Below are 26,416 nucleotides of genomic sequence, written 5' to 3' on the forward strand. Positions count from 1 at the left end.
TTAAAATGATTTTTACACCTTGGATTGTTAATATCTTCAGTGTAATTCATCCTCTGGGCCAGATTTGGCCCCCAGGCTGCATGTTTGACACCTGTGATTTATAATTATATACTATTATGAATATATTATATCGTTCATCGTACATACTCAACCTTTGAAGACTGGAGTCATGCTAGTAGGTGTGTGTGTGCGTGTGTGTTTACATATACATATGAGTGTGCGCATGGTTGCATTCACTTGAGCTGAATTTAATTCAATAATGGCATAATAGCAACTCGATTCTTTAACATCTGACAGACAGACAGACAGACAGACAGATAGATAGATAGATAGATAGATAGATAGATAGATAGATAGATAGATAGATAGATAGATAGATAGATAGATAGATAGATAGATAGATAGATAGATAGATAGATAGATAGATAGAGTTTAACTATCATACTGCAAACATCTGAAAACATTTTCTTTTAGGAAACAGTTATTTGATCTAATCCCAATTTGCAGCTGAAATGGTTAGTAGGATTTGCGTCATAAATTGTTTTGTGACTAAACTGCTTCTGATGTTAGTTCCAGCTTTGTGTCGTATGTTCTTGTTTTTGTGTTATCGAAACATTAAAAATTAGATCTAGCTTTGGTTACTGTAAAAAAATGGAAAACATTGTTTTTCTGCAGGACATTTTAATTGAATTAAATATTGGGAAATGCTTGTTCCCAGTTATGAAAAACTACAAGCTTTCAGCAGTATTTCCACAGTTACCGCTGTAAAAACAACAAAATGGCAAAAAAGGGAAACCACAAGAACACAGTGAGAAAATGTGAACTGAGATGGCATTCCAATGCTAAATACTCATAGAAATACATGAAAATAAAGAAATTAAGTTTTTTTTCCCAATGTATAAAAAGTTGCTTTTCTTCCTAAACCAATTTGCTTCTTTTCACATAATGTCTTGTGAAAGCCGTTCAAATGATCCTTCTGTTTGTAATATGACCTGTTTGGACATTGCTCACATAGTTTGTCTGGTCTTGTTATTCAGCAGGGTGGATGCGGTATTCCCCAAGAACCTCATAAAAGACGCATGGGCCTTGCTGTCTCCTCTGCCCAGCAAAACAATGCAGGCATGTAACAGTCACACTGTTTAAATTATGTGGCCACATAACGTGCAGATGGATACAATGAGGTAGGCACAGGCAGCAAGAGGAGGGACCTTGATCAAGGCAATTTGTAAAAGTTTTGTTTAAGACCCAGGATGTGAGCCTGCCAGCATTTTATTGCTATCTTTATTGTTTTAGGTTGTTTAAGGTTGTTTAAAGGGTTGGCATCAGTGACAGGTACTGTTTCCCCTTCTACAGCCCCTACAGCAATTACACGATTATGTACAGTATTAAAGAGCTTTCTGCTTGGAGATTAAGCCTTCCAGAAACTGAACTTTGGGGATGTGCATTTTGTATAAGAAAGAAGGTAACACATATGTTATATACGGAAATGGCCTGAACTGAAAATCTTTTACAATTTTATACAGTCAAGCAAAAGTGCATAACACAATTTCACATGACATTTAAAAAATTAAAAATTAAAATTTGTAATGAAAAACTAAGACTTAGTGTTTTCACTGAGCTTGTTTACATGATCATAAAAATCTGATAATAGGGAGTATTTAGATATTTGTAATAATCAGATCTGACGTTTGCATGCACTTTAGCAATTTGATAATCCAAAAACCCCGGTTTAGACATTTCAGTCTATTATGGAATTTCTTTCAGAGTATGTAAATTCGTAGTGATGGTAGAATCAAACTTCCTCTTATTATCTTATTACCATTTTTGCACATGTGCAGATGAAAAAGAACTAAATAAATACATAAGATTAACAGGGATGCATTCACAAAGAGAGAGTATTTGGGAGAAATCCAGGTTTGTTAATCAAATTTTTCAGAATCAGATTACTGCTGTTATCTGAAAAAACAGATCAGATTATACTGTTTACCTGATCACTAATAATCTGATAACTCCAGAAATCAGATAATGATCAGAGTATTCATGTGAATGTAAATGGGCTCACTGACCAACTCATTTATTTTTTGTTTGATCAACCTTTATTTAACCGTGGGGAAAAAAAGACACGTTGAGATTTAAAATCTCTTTTGCAAAAGTATCCTGGCCAAGACAACAGCAACAGAAGTAACAGAAAATAGAAATCATAGCGATACCATCCACACCAAAACCATACATAAAACACTGTATTAAAAACAAAACAAAACATAAAACGTCATCAATAAATGAAAAGGTACTACCAGTAAACAACAATGTTCCTTAAAAGCATCTCAAAGCAGAACCCGATTCAATCAATTAGAAAAACCTCTATATCCAGATTTATCCATTTCCCATCAATTTAAAATGACTTTGACTGTATTTAACCCTTTCATGCATGAATTATAAGAACCTTAGTCAATATTTTTTTCTTGAGTGATTTTTTCCCCTCTTTTAGGCGTGAAAAAAACTATGCAATTGAATTTTTTTTCACAAAGTTACAAAAATGTCCACTCAGCTGGACACCATGCATTTAATTTTTGAAGCGAAGAAACATGTATTTTAAACCCATCATCAGAAAGTGATCTACTGTGTGAAAAATATGAAATAAAAACATCTTTAATGCCACTAATGCCTTTATCTCACATTTTAACATACTCTAATACTAGTTGTTACTCATTTCATGGAGATAATATGCAAAAAAAAACAAAAAAACCTTTTTGTTCAAGAAAACTGTTAATTACAGTCTAATAGCCTAATAATTAGCAACTGATTTACACTCAAACATGTTACTGCAGATCAGGTTTATCTAGAACAGCAAAGTTACAGTAATGGTGTGAATTGCAGTGTTTAGGATGATGCATAAGCGTCCACTGTGCTGGTTGATAAAACAACAAAACCCATGAATATAGAAGAGAACAGCTGGAGAATACCTGTCCACTGTAGTGATCAGTATGCATGAAAGGGTTAAAGACATTAATTGTATTTTGTAAATACATCTATTTTGATACCTGTAATGCACTCAAAAGTTGAGATAGAGACATATTTACTGCTGCATTACATCAGCTTTCATTATTGTCATTCATTTACATTCTTGTGTGTTGTTGGTTCTCCTCTTCATGATGTCCATGCATTTTCAGTAGGAGACAGATGTGGACCACAGACAGGACAGACCAGCGCCAGTGCTCTGTCACTACGAAGCCACACTGTTGGTACTGATGCGGAACGAGCCCTGGCATTGTCCTGAAGACATAACTATGGACCTCAGGGAAAACACCACGTCTCTGTAAAATCCATTCCATTGCTGCACAGTGGTGGTATTGTCACACATATTGTTAACCTCATAGCATAACTGCCAAAGTCATATTTTTGGACAAACTGTGATACCTGCATAAAATGAAGCAGTCATGTTAGGAGAGTAAAACTATGCAGATATCACAATTTGGCCAAAAATATGACTTAGGCAGTTATGCAATGAGGCTAACGATATGCATATGAGCCATGTGGACCCTGATGCAGCCCCAAACCATCACAAATACTACTTTTGCACCTTTCACTGAAAACAGTCTGGGTGGGCTTTTCCATCTGTCACACAAAATAACCAGACATGCACTTTTTCCGTCTGTTGTTCAAACCATCTGAGATGAGCTCAGATCCAGAGGACTTAGTTTTATGTTCTCGTATCATAGTTTTAGGTTGCATTTCTGGATGCTGCTGTTAAATGTATTAACAACGATCATCCAAAGTCCTCCTGAGACCATGTGTTCACATTTATCATGGGAGCATGATGGTTTGTGATGCAATGGTGCCTGAGGGTTGAAGGTCATACAGATTCAGTGGTTTAAATACTTGGCCACTATACCAAGTACCATAGATGGTGAATGACTGAAAGTCTTTGCAATTTTGTGTTGAGAAATATTCTTTTGGAACTGAGTGACAATTCTCCCAAGCTTTGGCGCAACATGTTGAGCCACAATCCATCCTTGTAGAGACTAATGTCCTGTCAACCTTAATATGGATATGTTTTTTGATCGGTCTGTTCTTGTAGTGTTTGTTTTCATAAAAAGTCTCTGTGCACGTTACAATGCAAAATGAGCTACAGATCCTTTCCAACACTGTGGATATTGTGGATCCTTAAATAATACTGGGCATAGCAGGTTCATTTTTCTGTCATGAATTTAAGCTGCAATGACAAGTTAAGCTCTAAACTTAAGTTCATAGTATCGGTTTGGGTTGTTGAAGTGTATTCTTTATATTAGGTAGATTTTGCAACACCAGTATGTCCATCTCCCAAAAATATCATGTTCTACTGCAGGTCATACTGACTTATACACCAGTGGCGATTTCTCATAGACTGCAAGGGAAGCCCGGCTTCCCCTAAAATTATGAAAATTAAATGGTTAAATATGTACGGCTGTGTTGACATTTTATTGACTACAAATGTGTTAGAACACGTTCATCTCACAGATGAGTTCATTCAGAATCAGCTTTATCACAAATCAACGGACGCAATGTTGTTCACTTCTCATACATTCCCGTTGCGCTGTTTTCTCATACGATCTCTGCTCAGTGCATTTGTCCGTAGACTGCAGGCGTCTCTGGGCTTCAATGGGACTGAGTGGAACCATTTTTTTCATTGCGTCAAAACTGGACAGTAATTGGATAAATGCCACGATGTTGTCCCGCCCCCGGACGCCAGGCGTCTCTGGGGGTGAATGGAGCTGTGGGCGGAGCTTGGCCGGGCTGAACGCCAGAATCTCACGTGCTGATTGGAGGATCAGTCAAAAGGCTGAATCCCGTTTGATTGACAGCTGTTTTCAGATCTACTCCTTCACTGACAGTTCAGTTTAATACTGTCGCACATTCTGCTGTGAAAGAGAGAGAGAAACCACTACGAAATTACTCGTTCATTTCTTGCACTGTAAATAAAACACACTCATTGTACTTCCTTGTTTCAATTTAACATAATTTCAGCGTTTTCTTGTTTCGGTTACATAATTTAATCATTTCTTGTTCGAGTTTAATATCGTTTTGTAGATAGTTAAATCAATCAAACTGTCGGCTAGGTCGGAGTGAAAGGAGCATCTCTAGTTTAAAAAGGCTGAAGTCTTACACCCACAACACAATGGGCCAAGGTAATCTGAGCAGCCCAGCTCTGCTGGACATTCAGAGGACACTGGTCCAGTCCCTGGAAAAGACGCCTACTTGGTATGATGGTCAGGTCACTGACCATTTTCTTAAAAAGGAACGGAGGGCCGAATTTATGTTTAAATAGCTTGACGATTTTTAAAATTTATTTATTTATTTTTTATGTAAGCCGACAATGAGCTTCCCCTGTCTGAAAGACGAGAAGCCACCACTGTTATACACATACTAGCATGTTGACCCTTGGTAAATCACGGGTTCTAGATCCTCTGATGCAGTTCATTCCTTTACTCTCTTGGTAAATTCCACTGGCATTTTCAGTTGAATAACCTCTCAACTGGCATGTCTGTTTCTACACATGAAATTTGACAATATGGCAATGTGGCCCTATTGTTTATCTGTTGCTAGGTACCCCACTTCAGTGATGATTCTATGATTCTGGGCATAGCAACGTGACTGGCCACTGGGAGGCCACTGTATTCCAAAATTACTAATATCTCCCAAAATATTGGTCCTATCAACTTGCCATTTTTGCTAGTCTCTTCTTTGACCAAAAATACATAAGTATGCCAAACTGCAGCAGTCAGCTCTTCCTGGATTTTGTGTGATGCCTGAGACACACAGAGTCCACTTCCCTTTTATAATACAGAATATATGCCCTGCATTTGATGTTTCAGGTGCAGTTTCTATACACAAAACAGCAATAGCAATGCTGTGGCACCCTAGTTTTCACAATCTCTTCATTGTCCACACAGATGTACATGAACTGGTGTTTTAAAAAAATAAATAAAATTTACACTATGGAAAAACCAAACAACCAAATAAACCAACCAACCAACCAACCAACCAACCATTCACTACATCCATTCTATTTTAGTGACCTAAAATGCCATGTAGATGAGAACCCAAGATGCAAAAATGTTCAATTTTGAAAATATCAGTATTAATATCCATGGAATCATGACCTCTTACCTTTTACAAATTAACCTGATTGTGGAATCTGTCTCCACAGTGTTACTTATATATTCTATTGATGTGTTTATTTTGTCTCCGTCCCAACTTTTGAGTGTTGAAGATATCAAAATCTAAATTTGGTCACATTTGTTTTTTTAGAACTTCACACTACTCCCACCAGCCATTATAAGTTTAGAACACAGGTAGAGCTGAATTGGAATGAATGGGCTATACAATGTCTGACTCATTATCGACACTCACTGTTGATAAAAATTGCTTTGGAGAACAAAGTAACCAGTCACGGTCTAGTCTAGTCTGAAAATGTCAAAACATCAACAGAATTGGAGAGACACACACCACCACCCCAGCCACCCACCCACAAAGACACACACTCTTTTGTGTCTTGATGTTTCTATCTACGTAGCTCGCATATATCTCAGATCTGTCCATCCTTCGCTCAGATTCTCTGCTACCCTCTTGCATATTTATTCTAAAGCAGTCTGCTGCACATGGCTTCTTCGGATGTGGCTCTGTTTTATCCGTATGCCATAGTTTCGAAAGCTCAGCAAACAATGAAATGGACAAATGGCAGATTAATGGTTGTGTAAATTGACAATGTTGCCATTAAAGTAAGCATTGTCCTCTAATTTAATGAGACAGCAAAGAGACGGCTCGACAAGAGATGGCATGACAGAAGGCTTAGAGACAGGCTGAGGGAGAGGAGGAGGAGGAGGAATGAGAAAAAGTGAGAGAGGATCAATTAGGGCAGTATTTTTGGCTTAACTGGGGGAGCCGGGGCAGTTAGGGATGCCTTTTCCATGACATCAGCATTTGGATGCACATCAGTTAAGTCAGTTGACCAATCAATCAAAGCCACATACAATCATTCCTCACTGTGTGAAGAATCGTGGCAGCTTACAAAATCTCATGACTTTGAAATCCTCAGATCAGACTGGCATCTAACAGATGCATTGGCCCCTCCTTGTGCAGTAAATTTGGAAAAGTAGCTCATCTCTAAAATTATCTCATTTGCAGATAGCAGACTACACAGCACAATATAATAATGACGTCACATTTAACCCATAAAGACCCAAACAGCCACTGGCGACCAAAACCACCTATTGATCTAAAATGTTTAATGCCTGTTGATCCACTAATCTTATCAATAAATGTAAATAATATGTGTAAAATGCAGCTTTTTATGGTCATCAGATATGGCCCATTTACATGTTCAGAGGCTCCGTAATGAATGCGGGAACACCGGCATCTTCTACAACATTGATTCACCGGTAAAACCCATGGAGTTTATTAATGACAGTGGATGGAGACACTCGGTTTATGTTCAGTTATTGATATCTTTGCTCAAAAAGTCTATTTTTCTTCAGTTCTCTATTTCTAATACAACTAGGAAAGCACTCGGAGACAGACCTCCATCAAGGCAGATCAGTTCCCCCCCAATCACCACCAAAATGTAATCATTTGTTCCTTGTGCCAGTATCAACATTTCCTGAAAATTTCATCAAAATCCATCCCTAACTTTTTGAGATATCTTGCTAACAGACAGACAAACAAAAAATCCCCCCCCTCCCTCCTTGATGACCACCAAAATTTAATCATTTGTTCCTTGTGCCAGTATTAATATTTCCTGAAAATTTCATCAAAATCCGATCATAATTTTTTGAGTTATCTTGCTAACAGACAAACAGACAGACAGACTAACCCTGATGAAAACATAATGGCAGAGGTAAAAACCCTCAACTTTAATCTGAGCTTTTATGAACATCTACATGATCAGTGAATTAAATATAGGAAAATATATGATTTATACTGAAAAAAGTCAAAATAAATAGGATGAATTACTTGAGAAAGGTTAAATATAGAGGAAAAATTCTGCCACAAAAGTATCAATGGGTCTTTGAGTTAAGTTTTTAATTCATGTACCTGACATTTCAAGAGAACAGGGTATTTTTGGAGAGCGTGATTTCAACAAACCGTTATTTGAATCTGGGATTTGACACCACAGACTGAAGAATCGGGCAAAATGGGGAAAAAAGATTTGTCACAATTAGTGTCATTTGAGCCATTCATAGTCTTATAGTCACTGTGTTTCTGTCCTTTTACTCTTTGACGTCATTGCCAATACAACATACATGCACTGTATATACTGCAAGTCATACAAAGACATTACCTTAGTATTTTCATTTACCATAGCTGTTAATGGCTTATCACTGTGACCTGCACTTCACTTGGCCCCTATCCAGGGACTATAGATGAAAACTGGCTCTTGGCTATTTCTGGTACAATATATTTACTGTGCACCTCCCGGATAAATAACAAATAAATTAAATTAGCTGGGTGCCAGTACATAATATAAAAGTCAGTTTTAGTTTTCTGCAATCAGTGAGCCACCACCATCACATGCATCACACATTTTGTAGGAGGCATAAAAAATGTCAAATGATCATCAGTATAATTATTTTAATTTAAGGTGAAATATATCTGCAACAAGCACCAGTGCCATTATAGGGGGAAAAAACACACTGACATCCACAAATTAGACTTCCACACAAGATTACTTGGGAGATCTCCAAATTTTTCAGTCATGGTATTTAAAATTTGAGGTTTAGGTTTAGGGTTAAAATATCACACTTTGGGACACAACAAACCTTTTCACAGTCTAATCTACACACAGGGTGCCATTTATTGGGGGGGGGGAATAGGGGGGATCAACCCCCCCCACTTCTGCTCAATGAATTTCATCCTCGGGAGGGGGGGGGGCAACCAACCCATTGAAATAACAGACAGGTTGGGATTGAATTTTTCTTTCACCTATATTCTACATTACTGGCACTAATGTTCACCTGAACCGAACTGTCAGCAGTCTAAGAATTGGCGAACACCTCCATGCACCGGGGCACTGTAAAGGCGGGGGGGGGTGTTGACAAATTCATGGGGTCCAGTATTTGTGTGTCCAGCAGATACAGGTTAGAAGTTGTGAAAATTTTGTGTAAGAGCCGCTGTATGATAGAGGAACAGAACCCAGGAACTGGATGTTGAAAGCATGTAAAGTTTCACTTTCATTTCACGCCAACATTAGTTACATTAGATATGGACTGCACCCCCACATATCTAACTACCTCCCCTCCGATCTATCTATCTATCTATCTATCTATCTATCTATCTATCTATCTATCTATCTATCTATCTATCTATCTATCTATCTATCTATCTATCTATCTATCTATCTATCTATCTATCTATCTATAAAACATCCCCCTCTCTGTTTTTGCCACACTGTCTGCCATTGGGTAGACAGTTTTATTTTATTACTGTTCAGTATATCTGTACATATAGACATATGTACACGTACACACACACACACACACACACACACACACACACACACACACACACACACACACACACAGTTGAACTTTGCACTTCTAGATTATTGTTTTGGCCACCACGCAGATGTGCTTGGGGCATCCAAATGACCAGCACTGGCACAGGCTCTGACCACAATACAACACTAGACTATCACTAAGTAACTTATGTACATGTATTTACGCATTTTTAATTTAACGGTGCAGGGGAAGATGGTGGATGTATATTGATGTTGACAGTGAATAATACAAAGCTAAGCCACAAAAAGTCAGCTGGAGATAGTCCAGTCCAAGCAGACGAATGGTAAAAGGCTACTAGCATAGCACCAATAGAAGAATATAAAAGGAATAGGTGAAAGAATGTGTTACACAGGAATCCAAGCTTGGGAGGCATGAAAAGGATGGCAAGGAAACGGAGACAAAATGACAGTGGTGTCTGGAGACGCTGCCTTAAATAGTCTTAAGCAATTAGAAGCAGCTGAGGAGCAATCAGGAAGATGCATGGCAGCTGGGACTGAGACAATTCAGGGAAGATTTGGGGATTGATGCCGAGAAACCAAGCATGACTGCTGTTCTCTGTATAATAAATTAAAAACAGGAAGGAGAACAGGGTTATATCAACCATCTTATATCAACAACGCAGTTAATATCTGACAACACTGGGCAACTTCTCTTACTTACCAACAATGTAAGCAAATCGAAAGTTTAGAATATTTCTGTGTTAAAAAAACAAGCTACACATCTGGAGGTACTGATAGCAATATTTTGGCAAAATAAATACTGCACCACTGTTTTGTAATCTAATTGTATCAGGAAACATCTTCTCACAGCTATTTCATTTTTGAAGAAGCAAATCTAGAGGTTACTTCAGTTCAGTGTTTTGCTAAACTCTTTTTCAGTAGCTTATAGCAGGTATGTTATGTATTGTATCTTGTTGAGGATTTATCAAACTTCTGGATTAAAGTGTTGCGTGTTTAATAAACAGTGTTTTTAGTGTACAGGGGAAGATCAGGGCCATAGCAGCCTTGTAATGATCAAGTGTAAAGTGTATAGCAGTAGAGGTCTTATCAGGCTCCTGATTAAGACTAGCAGAGTTGGCTGCAAACAGATGTGCTCTCAGACGTAATTCCGACGTAAATTCAGTTCTTATCAGGGAAAAACAACACTGTGGAGAATGCCTCAACAAAGATAACAGTTCTACAAAGTAAAAACTCAGGCCCTTGTAGCAGGTTTTTTTTAGTCCAACTTCTGCAGAATTGCCGCAGATTTATCCCTCCATGCTATTCTTTATCCTCTTGTCATATCTTTCAGGAAGTTTCAAATAATTGATTTCTAAGTAAACAGATGTTCTCTGTGTTGGTGGCATGAGTAAATTACTGCATTCATTACCTTTCTGCTGATTTAACCTCTAACTGGTCAGTCAGCAACCTGTTTTAGGGTTACATTTAGGCCACGATCAAACATATGTAGTTTAGGCTAATACAGAAGTCCAGTACAAACATATTGGCCTTACACTGTGTTATAACCCTAACCATAGCTTAGGGATGGATTAAAAGAATATGTATTAAGAGCCTAAATGAAAACACCACCTAATTTACCTCTTTTAATACAAATCCAACCAGCACACACCATCATCATAAGGTTATATCTAATTTTGAAAGGTACATCATGTGCAAACCTACGCAATGATCACCATAACTATGACTCTAGATCCTGTAGTCTAAATCCTGGCTGTGTCTTATAGGTGATGCTGATTAAGTTCCCAAAACAAAACCCACAAGGCCACAAAACAGCATAATCATTATGAACCTAAACACGTCACTAAAACTAAGAAGAGACTGCAAAGCTGAAAACACTGTACGTTTCGTGCGTCAAATGACAGCCACAACAACATCTGGGCCCTGTCTGATTTTCCCTCATACTGCTGTTGTAGCACTTTTATTTTAAGAAGAAGTGCTTAATAATGCACATCATAAGAATACCCTTCTTAGACTTGCAGCTTATGGTTGTAAATACTTAGTCTCAGTCTAATAACTACAAAGACTAGGATTTCATAAAATGACCTTAGGGTAAGGCCTTTATCTTACCTACTACCTACCTATTAGTTGCTTTTAAAATTTTAAATTCCCTGCCTTTCAACACGTGCTCTTCTCTGTTCACCAAAACCAAAGAGAACATAAAAGAACAGCAGCATCAACCACTTCCATCATGTTGAGACAAAGTATGCCTCTCTAGTTAACTCAATCCAGCTGTTGTTCAGGAGTAGGTAACAAAATTCACCCCCTAAAACAAAATAACATTTGCAATGGGAATTGTAGACACCCAGGGGAGGATGCGGTATTACTGATATGTGCCCAGTCATTGTTGTTTGGGAAAGATGCAAACATGGCCACAGCATAGTGTTTAATGAAAGCTCTTTATATGATAATGGGAAACACTGAACTCATAAAAATGTGGTCAGAAAAAAAATGATGAATTCGACTGGGTTGCAATAAATTGTGCACTGAGGCAAATAGACAAATGAGACAAAGAGACAAATGAATCATCAGCGAATACTGCAGGTGAGTAATATATAACAACTAATGGACCATGCAGCCTTGATGGAATCATGTCGTGGTCTGACCACATTTTAGGTTTAATAAGAGAACATGTTTCAGACAGTTCTACCAATTCATTAAAATACATAGTACCGCTCAAAAGTTTTGGAACACCCACTTTTTCCAGTCTTTTATTGAAATTGATGCGGTTCAATTTGTCATTGTACTCTGACATGAAAGTAAAAGAGCAGATAACAATTGAAGTTAAAAAAGAAATCATGTAATTACTTTACAAACCAAATGTATTCTAAACTTTTGACTCATCAAAGTAGCTGCCTTTGGCAGATATAACAGCTCAAACCACTTGTAGCATTCTTTCTACAAGGGAAGTCAAATATTCTGCAGACAGTTCTACCAAACTTTGTTGCAGAAGTTCCCATAAATGTGTTTCCCTTGTAGGTTGCTTTATGTTCCCACTTTTGTTCAATTCATCCCAAACCAGCTCAATGGGGTTTAAGTCTGGAGACTGTGCTGGTCCTTCCATGTTTTCAAGCTTACCATCTTGTTCTTTTTTCCTAAGGTAGTTCTGGCATAGATTAGACCTATGTTTTGGGTCATTACCTTGCTGTAGGATGAACCTCTGACCAACTAGGTGCAGTCAAGAGGGTACTGCATGTTGTACAAAAATTTCTCATGAACCGAAGATGTCATATTTTGATTCAGCAGTCCATAACACCTTTTTTCAGTCTTCAGTCATCCATTGGCAGTGTTTCATGGCCCAGACAACGTCTTACATCTTAGCAATGGCTCTCTTGCTGCAACTTGACCCTAACAATCCTGTAATTCGAGTCTTCTCTTCACAGTTGACAGTGAGTCTTCCTTACTCCAACTACTATTAAGCTGTGCTTGAAGCTGTTGTCCTGTGAGCTGCCTACCACGGAAGCTGTTGACTCTCAGAAACTCGTCCTTTGATTCTCTTGTGGCTCTGCCAGACCTCTTCCAGCTTCTGAGTGCCTTTTTATTGTGAAGGAGACTGGAGTCACTGATACCTTGACTTTCTTTGCAATTTATCCACAGGAAAGACCTACATTTTTAAGTGTTATGATGGTTTGTTTCTCTGCAATTGTAACAATACCATTCAAGTAATGCTCATGAGTGGATGGTACCACAGTGTGCGCCATCACTACTTTTATACAGACAGAGTGGGTTATACATAATCAAGAAAAGTTGGGACACCTGTAGGAATTGGTAGCATCAACTTTCAAGGCTTGATCAACCTCCACTCCTGCAGAACAGCTTTTGGTTGTTAACCCATTTCTTGTTCCCTGAAAAAGGCATCTCTATTCAATTCTGAAATGCACATTATTTTTCAGTTTTGGGTACCTTTTTTTAACCTCTGGCACATCTCTAGCCTGCTTGAATATCAATAAAACCCTGTTAAAATTGGGGAACTCCAAAACTTTTGACCGGTAGTGTACATATACATTATTATCATAAACACAGGGTACGATATGTCAAAAACTTAATTTGTGTTTGCAGCATCACAATAAATTTGAATAAATTTGATTACGTGGATGTTTTTCACTTTCCTAGCTGACTCCAGTCACTCTCACTGGTGGCAACATGTGCAGCAAAACAGCACAAATGATTATCTGCTTCAATTAAAGGCATTTGAACTCTAAAGAAATTATTGCACTTTTATCAAAGAACCCATAATCCACGGTCAATGACATATGACCAGCGATTGGGTTTTGTGATATTTATAAGTAGGTTAACTGAAATCACGCAAGATTTGATGATTGTTTAAACTTTTTTCCACATCAACAAAACTATCTGAGTAACACAAAAACATATTACAACCCATACTACTACATTTGGGGCTTGATTTACTACGATCACAAATAACGGGCACAAATTTGCTTGCTGGTGCTAAAAAATAAGTGGGCTATTGATATGTGAGTTATGGGTGATCAACTAAGATTGCCTTCGCAAATGACAACAGATGCAAAGTCTTGGAGACTGCCCTATTTAAATGAGGATTTTGCTTGCGCTACTGGTTGTCGTCAGAGACAGTACGCTGGAAAAACTGCTCTGGGATACACCAGCACTAATGGCAACAGTGTGGTGGAATGATCCAGAAGCAAGGAAATGTAACGTTGCGAGGAATTTTGTCATAGAAGGTATTGCATGACTCCTACTTGTGACTGGCCCCAAATCATCCCCTTGTTCATCTAGAAGTTCTAAAATGGCATTGCTGGGTAGGCAATACGTCTCAATTATTTTGTCGTGCGCCATTTCAAAAATGTTGACGCGAGCAGATAAGATTCATTCCTTGTGTTGCCTTTGGTTGTGCTTATGCCACCTCCTCGCCACAAGTGCAACCAGTTTTGCAGCTGTGCCAGTTCAAAAACTTGCCTTTCAGACGTGTTAAATATAGATGCAAAATCAGCCACTGCAATCAGTTTCAGGTTTGGTAAATTACATTTAGCGCATCTCCTCCCAATAATTTTGCACGTTCAGGCAGAAATGCCCTTATTGCATATTCATCAGGGCAAACATGGTAAATGGGTTTTGCGAGCTACTTTGCCCATTTGAGAAACGTAACCCTTGGTGTGTCCTGTTGGTAACTAAACTTCGTGTTTTTGCGTGCGTTTGTACACGTACACTTTAGCAAATCAGGCCTTTGGTGTTTAAGTCACAGCCAATAGTAGATAAGAGATATTGAAATAGACATAACTAAAGCATTAGCAACAGGGCTCCCTGTCAGATAAATGTTAGTGAATTTTTAATCTACATCATTGGTGAGGTAACAAGGCACACATTACTTGTTAATGACTGAAAACATGACGCCATCATTTTTATCAGTAGTTAAAGTTTAGCAGAATGTCAGCTAAATGGTATCTGATTGATAATGTTAACTACCATTTGTATTTGGCAGTTAACTCTTTACTGGTAGAAAACCAGTGCTTGTAAGAGGTGTTACATTCAAATGAAATTTTGTAATTTCAGCTAAATAACTGCGAGATTAAGGAGGTGACAGAAGTGAGTATCTTGCATTGTGGTGGTGCAGCTGCTGATAACTTATTTAGATGTTACCATACTAGTATATAAAATAGCAATTGTACAAGTGTTACATTGAAATGAGTGTGTGTTTCAACTGCATAACAAAGCCAGCAGGTGTGTTTCCATGCAATCACGCAGCAGCTCTCTTCCATTGTGTATGCTTTTTGTCTTTTCACATCATTGAAGCTGAAGGAAGCCACTATGCATTTCAACACTTTCTAGATTCACATCTTAGACCAACTGCTTGTTACTTGGACAAGGTCAACAGATAGCCAGATAAATGGAGTGCATGTGGAGTATAAGGCCTGGAAATACCTGGAACATACGCCTGGCTGAATCGGCACTCCTACACCATGACAACGATAGTACACAAACAAGCAAAACATGCTTTGTATTTTACTCTCCTGATCCATTATCTAAGGTTGATGGGGACAGATCCAGCCAGCAGGTGTTGTTTGCAGGATATAATCCATACTTTTTGGTTGGAAATGTCAATTCTATTTTTTGATTTTAGACATGTTTGGATGCCATATTTTCTCCTCATCTGGAATCAATTTGCCTTGGGAGAACTTGATAGAAACTTCTAATAAAACCCCTGACCATGATAAGGGTGGCGCTTCTAAAACAAGATTAATATGTTACATAAAACCTTATTAAGATTGATGTAGAGGCATATTTTCCCCATTTTTATTACAACTAGTGATATCTGGAAATGTGTTACGGTTATACAAATGGCTCTATTAGATCTTTCTGCAACATTTTATGATTAGTGTTCATTCATACGATGAAGAAGGCACAATGAATCAGTTCTTACTGAAAACACACCAAAAGGGCATGGGCACACTTACTTATAGAGACTGTCAGGTTCCAGGCACTTGAAGACCACTGAATATAGGACAGAATGGGGATGGTCACCACTCCTCCTGCCGGCAACCACACAGGGTGAACCCAAACCAGAGAAGAGATCGTCCACTACGCTCAGAACCTCCCCTGATAGAGAAGAAAGGAAGGAAAACGGAAATGAAGACTCATAAATAAAGACAGAAACAAAAACTTCTTATAAATCTTTTACATAAGCATCAGTGCTTGTGTTGTTTTGGTTCCTAATATACTTTTTTTTGCCAAAAATAAGGCAAACTTATCTTTAAACATCAGCTTTCATCTGTTGTTCTTCAAAGTTGAACAAAACAATACCACATGTCTTCAGTGCAAACACTTGATGTTTCAACAGAGGAGAAAAAAAACAGAATAAACTTATTCATGAATGAATTTCTGCTTCAGGAAAGCAGCTCTTTCCTCATCGGTGATTTTGCCATTGACTGGCATTGTGTGCTTCACCTCTGCTGGGTCCGGTGGGAGCCATTTTTGCCAGCGCTGAGCCCAAGGCTAAATTAAATATGACTTTCTTCTGGCAGCAACCCAAACCCAGTACATTACAGAACTGAAAGAAAACAGGATTTCTTTCCTTTATGGGCACATGGTAGTGTTACAATGATATCTCACTGAGCACTCTGGCGTCTCACAAAACACTACTTCACAAGTTGTGAAATATCTTTCATGTCAGCTTACGGGAAAGGGGAGCACACTTGTTCATTTAGATACACACATGCACAACTGCAGTTTCCAGTGCTCATGGGGGTGATGGAAAAAAGAGGAAGCTGTCAAAATAGTTTAAAAGCTCGCAAACGGTTGGATTTCCAACTATTTCTACACGAGGTAAAGGGCAGCTTAGTTTTAGCTTATGATACATGGGCCAAGTTATAAACACAGGGAATAAGTCTGGCTGGTAGGACACCAGGGGATGGTAAGAAAAGGTTGCAGAAGAGAGGAAAAAGAACTGCACGAATGAATGATTTGACCTTTTTACAAAAAGAACTCTGTGTATAGGAGGTTTCCCCTAAACACATTCCTGCACTGTTGCAAGGTTGCTCCTTCAAAGATTTTACTTTTCTGAGCACTAATCTCAATGTGGATTTTTTTTTATTATCACATTAATTTAAATGTGTGTAGAGAAGCAAAAAAAAAGGCTGGCAATATTAATCTAAATATATATTAATATCTATATTTTCCACTTCTTGTCATTTCTGTCTTGGAACAAATTACTCATGGATGTAAATGGAAGACTGTTTATGTTTTACATGTTCAAGTTGGAAATGTCTGTTGTTAATCATTTCACATTAAAACCTTACATCATCACAGATCTTGTGTTTTATTCGTTTACTTTCTCAAACCAGAAGGCCACCCACCTACAGTGTTTATATAATCCCAGATAAATTCTAATTCAAAGTGACGCAATGGGATAACTCCTTGGTTAAGGTTTAGACATTACATACACATGAAAGCTTAACACACAACCACAGATGTTCACACCTACAATGTATAATAATGATGTGTTTTCATATAGTATGGATTTTGATGGCTTTGCATGGCAAGGAGGAACTTAATAAACTACCAGTCATTACATTTAATTACATTTTGAAATAAGTGCCGTCTTTTCCTACACCATCTTTTTCTGTAATGAATAGATATTAGATTAGATATAAATAATTAATAATTAAGACTAAGCTTTCATGGCCACTTAACCACTGCAAATCATACAAACATATTGTGAAATCCACAAAGAATCTGCAAATAGTGGAATTCACCATAAACTGCTCTGCCGAGTAAATAGTGTTGTGATGTGAATTCATCTTAAAATTTTTGGCATGACAGCGGGGCTTATTGTTAGCCTCATAGCGTAATTGCCTAAGTCATACACTCTATGGACAAAAGTATTGGGACATGCTGAATTCAGGTGTTTCTTTTCTAATGGGTCTGGGATACAAAACAATTATGACAAATGTCATAATATAGTTTTATATTGTGGTAAATATCATTGCATTGCATGGGTTAGTTTGGTTTAATTTGTTATCTTTGCTTCCAAAATGTCTCAGAGATTGTTTTTAATTTCTCTCAACATTGACTTTGCTTTATTTTTTTTTTTATCCATGACTATGATTTTAAATGTTCTAACTAAGTTTCTACAATATTTTTCATGCTGTGACTGTAAATAATAGTTTTCTACCACAACTAACCATCTACTTTCTTCACATCTCACTTAGGAGGAAAAAATCTCCCATTAAATTTAAAATTGAAATTGATGTTTATAAGCTATATGGACAAAAATATTGGGACACATCATGGCTACAGCTGGAAGATGTCCTGTTCATGCTAATTTGTGATATAAACATCAATATAATTAAAATAATATACTATTTATCACAATATAAATCTACATTATGATATCATTATTGATTTGTAGCCCAGACCCCTGTTATGAAATAAACACTTGAATTCAACATATCCCAGTAATTTTGTCCATGTAGTGTTTGACTTAGGCAATTATGCTATGAGGCTAACGAAATGTTGAATCTCCAGCTACCAAAAAATAAAAATGTCCTGATGGAGGCTGCTCAGGCTGCTTTATTACAAACACTTATGACACTTTATGTCAAATATATGCTTTATACACTTGGAATCTGACTGAAACAGCTGCTGAACACAATAGTTACTGTTAGATTCAAACTGATCTGGTGTCAGTGAAGATACTGTTGCTACACTGTCCATAATTGTGCTCGGCTTTTTTTAGAGTTCAGACACATTTGTCATTTCACCAGCTATGCTGTGAGCATCAAATCAAACTTTAGTCCTACTATTTTGTGCAAAATCACATACAATCCATGACCCCCGCACATTATTTTAGGATTCACACATTAATGGAACACATTTTAGAACTTCCTGAGTCACATTAGTAGCTGCAGCCAGGAACACATTTCAGTAGACTGCTTTATAGATGCGAAATATTAGTGATGCAAAAGAAGTAAAACACAAAGGTGATTGTGGAGAGTGTGTGTGTTTGTGTGTGTGTTTGTGTGTCTCTGCTCATTAAAGACATGAAATTTGAGGGGTTTTGCTCTCTGCAGTTTCCATTATGGACCAATCTGTGTGCTAAAATGTGGAGAAAAGCCTGAAACACTAGAATCTCAGACACAAAACAAGGGCAAATTGCACTCAGGTGCAGAACTTTATGGTCATGTTTGCGCCAGCATATCATTAGTGCAAAACCTTGGTGAATAGGTCCTGGTTAAGCAATTACTACACAATGAAAATACACAAAAATTGCTATTCAATATACCCGGGTTAAAATGTTCAAGCCTCTAGTGTGAAGGTAATTAAGCGTTATAATAAACTATTTAGGTGACTACACTGTTCCATATTTATAGGTTAAACATAAGGTCAACAAAAGGACTGGACATTAAGTCACTATAATGTTGCCATATGTCAATCACATGTTTATTTCCCTTTAGGGACCACTGACTATGTTTAAAGGCTTAAACTTACTTTTTGTGAGCCATAACATATGCCTTTGTACTAGTACTGCAACAAAAACTCTTCACATGCTCTGGATAAGTAATCAGTAAAATAACATGCACTGTTTTGCTTTACATCCACTCTGACATGACAAAGAGAAGAACATGCACAACGGCTTTTTGACTTTCAGCTTCAGTTGTAAAAATTTGTGTTTGTCCTGCTTTTGACTACAACGCTTTATCGTCCAGCAGCTTTGATCTCAGTTTACTGATTCTGTTGATTCTCGTGTAACTCCTGAATATCTTTACAGCCAACAGAGACCTGCATACTCCCTCAAACCACAAACCAGAATATTCAGCATATTTTCACTTCACTCTCTGCAAACCATGAGAAAATTGGAAGTAATCAGCTGTTAGTCTTTTTGCAAGACTAAGAATTTTAATATGTCAAATTTGGAGGAAGAATACATCCAGATTTTAACTTTCATATAAATAGTTGGTTTTGATCTCTTTACGATTGACCTGATTTAGCCTCCAAACTATTCTCCAACCATTATTGCAAGCAACTATCTTAGGAATGACCAGCTGAATGCCAGATTTCTGCTACTTTACAAATGGAGAGAAAAACTCCAAATACAACCTGGTTAAAAGTGGAGTAAAAAGAAAAAGAGTAAAGAAAAAAAAAAAAAAAGAGAGAATCAATAAGGAAAAAAAGTGAGGCCTCTGATGTTTTACAGTGTTGGCTGTTATCACAAAGAGGAATGACGATAGTGGATGGTTTGATAATCAGGATAAATCAAGGGGACAGTGAATGACTAGAATTTCGTCAGAATTTAGCATCCAGAGTTCTTTTCCTGCAGCTGCATGCCTTGATGGATATATACTGATCATAAAAATGTCCAAAAACCTTTAAGACAATCATCCAGTGATGATTTTAACTGAATTTAACACTTGGCTCCAGCAACAGCAAGGGGAAAAAAACAGAGGGAGAAAATTGTAGATGTTCTATGAGTAGCCATAAATAGAGGGGAACACATGAGGCTAGCTTAGGTTAATGGTGTGTAGCAGAGTGTCATAATTAGACATTAGGTGACCAGTGTGAATAGACCACTTACATCACTGACAGAACAGGGAAGTGTGTAAATGACTTCTCCATTATCCATTTTAGGACTCAGTATGAGAAGCCTTTGTGTATTTCATATATCTGTACACTATAGAACGTTGCAGTGTAAGCACTTAAATATAAGAACAGTGTACAGGCTATTGGGTTATTACTGATGTAAATGTCACTTATCTAGAGGATAGAATAATATTTAAGAAAATTCGACAATTCTAACACAACCTGTATAACTAACCGTTTTTAGATGAAATGTATGCAAAACTATGCACACTAATAAAATCCATGCCGCTGTCCATTTTTGTGGCTGATTAAAATAAAACATGGTAACAAGGTAAAATGTAAAACTCACAGACACAGCCCTCTGCCTGTATTTACTTATTTTTATTGTTTTTTTGATTGTGGGCTGTTTCTGGCATTTCACTTTTTTTTCGTGTTTTTATCTCCAGCCAATAACAGAGCTGGAACACAATGAAAGCTTAATAAAAAATGTTTTACATCCTTGTCTTTATGATATGTGTTTCAGTTCCATGTACTAAAAGTCTGTGGACGACAAAACTGTGTGTGTGATTTCCTTCACTTACACCCAAACCTTCATATGAATCTATTTTTTGTGTTTTAGAACATACCCACTGTGAAACCATCAGAAAATTACACACTATTCACACCTGTAGGTTTATTTTGACACATTGAACATATATAATTGTATATAATATAATAATATAATCTGTTTTTAACATTGTTCCAGATTGTTCATCTAAAGTGTTGCTATCCAATCTCATTGAAGGACTGTGTTATTTTATTTTATTTTTTTTGTGCGTGTGTGTGCAAAACTGTCACTTCTAGAAACATTTACATAACAAAAGCTCTGTTAAGCAATTAAATAAATTCTACCCACTGAAACACTAGATGGCTTTTATTCTGTAATGGTTAAGAAAGTGTTGTTTGTAAAAAAAAAAAAAGTGTATTGAATAATATTAATCATATTAATAATAGCATGAGCAGATCAAAACTAGGTTTGATATTAAATATGACTATTTCTACTTACTAAACAGGGAAATTAGAAATATGCCTGCCTTTAACACCAGCCTCCTTCTAATAACTGCCTGGTTCCTTCTGCAGTGGATGTAAATAAAGGCTAAGCTAAAAGTTAAAACAAGTGACAATGGTTTTACAAAATATCTCTTTCCACACCAAAATGTACAAACAACTACAAACCTGTACAAACACTTGGACAAACAGTTGTTTCTGGCAGATTTAAAACTGTGGATGATGTTGGATGTTCCAGACTGAGTAATGACCACTTAAAGTGTACCTATACTGGCCATGCTTATGACATTAATTGTGTTTTGTGTATTACTTATAAGCAAGAGGCAAAAATTCAGTAAAAAAAAAAAAAAAGATCATCACGAATGCATTACACCAGAACTTTTTATTACTTGAATTACACGCAGGGGGTGAACCTAAGGGGAGCAGCCTTTGGCAGCCAGAATTGACATACCTGTGTAGTTTCCAGGTAATCAAGTGCGAGTAAACAAGCAGCAGTCAGTGAGAGAGATTGAGTGGAAAGCACATGTTTGCACTTGTTGTTCGTACAGCTGTAAGCTTTGCACTTCGCCATTGTCCTAGAGAGGGCTCAACATGTTACATGATTCACTATCGGCCCAGCTCTGGCCAATAATGTGCCATCTTAGACTCATGTCTGCTGCACGGGGTCAGTGACCAGTGTGTCGTGGCCCAGATAATCAGATAATACACTGAGTCTGCGTCACTACCAGTGTTGGAACAGCCCGTGAAGGAGGCAACATGTCTCTGACTCAGTGGTCGTGTTAACTGAAAATATTCCGTCATTGATGGATTTTTTTTTTAAAAAGATGACAGAAAATTCTGAAGGTTGTCCATCATTTTGACAGATTAAAATACTGAGGGTAATCTACCAAAGAAAGTTTTCACACAACACTGTGAACAGAACCTGCTCGCAGGATCGCTGGTCTGTCTGTTTCTTAACAAGGCATCAAACAGTCCACAACAGCATCCTACCTGTATAGAACCCAACAGTGCCACTGTTCACCTCTATGCTGAATACAACAGCAATACTTCTTTCAAATGACTCCCCGTTAGTTCCCTTGTAGTAGACCCTCTGTCCAGTTGGTGGTGAGTGTGCATATTAATCAGTCATTGTCAAGTCTTATCTTGTGGTTTATCTGACTTCAGCCAAAATTATATGCTACTTTGCTAGCGCAAAATGTCAAGACAGCAGAGTCTCCTAAGTTATTTCAAAAAGCCCAGTAATTGTGATGGCATTGATAAACATGGTGAAAAAAGAAGGACCGTAAGTAAGCAATACGTCAGTTCTTATGGCATTTGGTGTGCTATATGTACCCATTTTCTATCTTTCATGTGTTATTCAACACCATTTGATGGTGTGTCAGTTTATGCCAAGATCTCCGGTTCACATAACCATAACCCTAACCCTCAGTGCGTACTGTGGCATGAACATACACACGGAAAGCTTGTAATGCGTACAGATAACACACCGATTAAAAATGATGTATTTATGCAAGTCATGATATCACGTTGGTTTATCAGCCAGCAGCAAGCCCAGTTACTGCATCATTGAGATGTTTTTGAACATTAAATACTACTAAATATGCCTCATTATCATTTGAAAAAAATATTTGAATGACAGATAATAATGTGTTATGACAGAATTTTTATGACCCTGTCCGTCAAAATGACGGACAATAAAAATGTCTAGCGCAACCTCCGCTCTGACATGCCTGACTGATGGAGCAGTGACTTAGTACTCTTATGCATTTGACAACCAGCTATGATGTAAGTTACCTGACGGAACCACTAGTATATGAGATCTTTTGAAATAGCCTACAATGAAAATTCACTACAGTTACCCTTTAAGTTACAAACTTCAGTTTCTTTCAGTGTTGGTTTTGGGTTGTTGAAGTATATTCTTTATATTACAAGGATTCTGAAACAACACCTGTGCATGACAGGTCCAGTCAGTCTCACACTGGTACCCATGCTGACCTTGACCTGTATCAGATGTTTCAGGTGCAAGTTTATTACACAAAGCAACAAACACATGTACTAAATGGAATGTGAGGCCATCATTTTCTAGTCTATTCACACACAAAAAAAAAATCACTAAAAAAGCTTGTTTTAAAAATCTCCATTTTGGCTCATTCAAAATTTAGCAAATTCCATTATGGTGTTTGTGTGTGAACGAGAGGCCCAAACATAAAGAAAAAAAAGGAGTTTTGCAAAATATCTGCGCGAGTGTGGATGGGGTATTCGAGAAAGAGGAAATTCCAGCAATGCTTGCTGTGGAAGAACTAATTGTGAATAAATGGTGTGTGCTCTCATAAACTGTGTCCAGGGCACCACAAGAAACACTAACAATAGGTGTACGTAAAAAGAGTTTCTTACCTATCATGTGCACACACTTAAAGAATAAGTTTCTAGTTAAACACTATCTCAGAATATGCCTCTATTTCTGGTGTGACTGCCTCGCAGCTTTGAAACACTCACTCTTTCATAAAATCTTTCTCGGTCTGTTTAGCAGAAGACAAAGCAGATGAGCGGACCTCCTTTCATTTAGCATCAGAGAAGAGGTGAGGTGAGAAAAAGGGTGCTGTGTGTGTTTGCATCAGAGTGACTGCAGACGGGGATGGGGTGAGGAAATGACGCATGGTGACAAATCAAATTTGGAGTGTTCACATCTGACTCAACTGCTAAACTGGAAGTAGTTTTACAAGCCACTGGCACACATGCTGGCGCAAATATGTGGATGTGTCCGCGAACGTTTGCTAATTCCTACTAAGGACTTCAACCACCATCAGTGTGGGAGCTTTGCTGTAATTTTGTAGAATTAGGTAATAATAGTCAAAATGTAACTCGCTATAGCTGCAGCCGAAGACATTTTAACCCACCCAGGAGCAGCAGTTATGGTTTGACCATTTAGAGGAGTTCCTCTCGGGTAGGCCTGTGGTCCGTCAACATTTCTGTCAATACCAAAGGCAAAACAGCACACAGCTGGCAAAAATTAAGGCTCCTGAAATTCTATTACGGTAAAAGCCATTTTGCGTGTTCTCCAGCTTACATGGTGATTAAAACCTCATGGTAAATGCCAGGTGACCTTTTTGGTAAGCAGTGAGAGTAACAAATAATAGCAAATCACGGGAACATGATGAGACGGCTGCCGGATGGTGAACAGAGAGAACTGCTCGGACTCAAACATACACAGGCCTCGTAGTGTATGATGTAGTGGCAAACAAGTCAAGTGAAGTTTATTTGTATAGACCAATATCATATACAAACTCTCCAAGGGCTTTGGCCCACAACGGCAACACTTCCCGACCCAGACTGACCCGAATTCTCAAAGACGACAAGAAAAACCCCTGTAAAAACATGGGCACTAACGAAAAACAAAAACAATGGGGCTGGGTGGCGGGCGGTGGTGTGTGTGTGTGCGCAGAAGAGATCACAACAGAAAGTTTTTTATTAGAATTAAATCCGAAACAGAGATTTTAAAACAACACATGCAAACACAACACAACATCCAGCTCATGAACCTGAATGAACGCTTGTGCGGACTATGCAGGCCATATTGTGTGCATATGTAGGCCAACATGCAACAAACACCACGCACATTCTCCCAGTCTGATGTGGAGATGGGTGTGTACATGGTAGCAAAGTGGCATTTCGTCTCATGTTGGAAGCCAGACTTGCTATATACTGTTATCCCTGACATATCATTTCAATTACACTACTGAATGCAGGCACAGTGTAATTGCCACAGCCATTAGTTGCTTGTGTGTGAGTGTAACTGTGTATATGTGTGTGTGCGTGTGTGTGTGAGAAAGAGAGAGTGAACGTGTAAATCCTCAAGGTCAGTGGGTTCACACATTACACTTTTTTTTCAGCTCAAAAAGGAAACTCAAGGGAAAGAAAACACTGTAGTGAGGCACAGTCCATTCACGATCCTATTTATGAGGTCAGTTTAGTGCAGTTTAAAGTGTTTAAAAGGATCTCAATTTCTGGAACGTAAAGTTGGATGTTGTTTTCATTAAAACCATTACTATGTGTTTTCTGTCTTTAGTGTAATTGACCATTTTCCAACGTTACCTTCAGTTGAGTTATTTACTGCACTTAAACTTTACGTGAAGACTATGTTTAAACAGCAGTTGTAAAATAACCGGTTGAATGTTTAACTTTGTTTTAAGGATAAATTCTGTACATAAGATATTTTTGGGGAGGTTGTAATCATTCTAACAGATAAATGGATTTTATACAGCTCGCTAACTGCATATAAGCTTCATTAGATATGACTTTTAAAAAGAATGAAAAGTTGTTTGTTATGTACAGACAAAGTTGTCTCAGACTCCATACTTTGCATGATAGTTGGCAAAAATGTTGAATCAGTGTTTATTTACCAGTGCCAAGTCTAAATTATGACTCCATCTTCTTAAATATGAATAATTCCTGGTTTATTGAATCCTCTGTAGCAGAAGAATTTAATATTATTGGGTTGGTTCTTTGGATTTCACCATTTTCTGACATTTTTTTAGACCAACTAATGGATTAATCACAAATAGAACCGACGGATTGACTGACTCTGAAAATAACTGTTCGTTGCAGCCCTTCTGCTTTTGCTCTTCGTCTTCTGTTGTTTTAATAAGTGGAAAGGTCTGTGTAGGGTTTCCAACCGCCCCTTGAAAAAAGGAATCGTCCTGTATTTAGAAACAAAAGTGAGCTGAAAAGGAATGCACTTTTTCATACACACAAAAAATGCAAAATAAATTCACCACCCTGGGAGGGGTG

At 37.7% G+C, this 26,416-nt stretch overlaps 1 protein-coding gene across 1 annotated transcript in view; it reads right to left on the reverse strand.

Moving 5' to 3' along the window:
* The window catches only part of astn2 (astrotactin 2), an 824,937-nt gene that overhangs the window by 13,518 nt on the left and 785,003 nt on the right, over nt 1-26,416 (reverse strand). Inside the window, exon 22 of the mRNA XM_030148576.1 lies at nt 15,961-16,102. Coding sequence (XP_030004436.1) covers nt 15,961-16,102 — 142 coding nt within the window. The remainder of the gene's footprint in view (nt 1-15,960; nt 16,103-26,416) is intronic.

The sequence above is a fragment of the Sphaeramia orbicularis genome, chromosome 12 (assembly GCF_902148855.1).
Source record: "Sphaeramia orbicularis chromosome 12, fSphaOr1.1, whole genome shotgun sequence".
Taxonomy (NCBI): Eukaryota; Metazoa; Chordata; class Actinopteri; order Kurtiformes; family Apogonidae; genus Sphaeramia; species Sphaeramia orbicularis.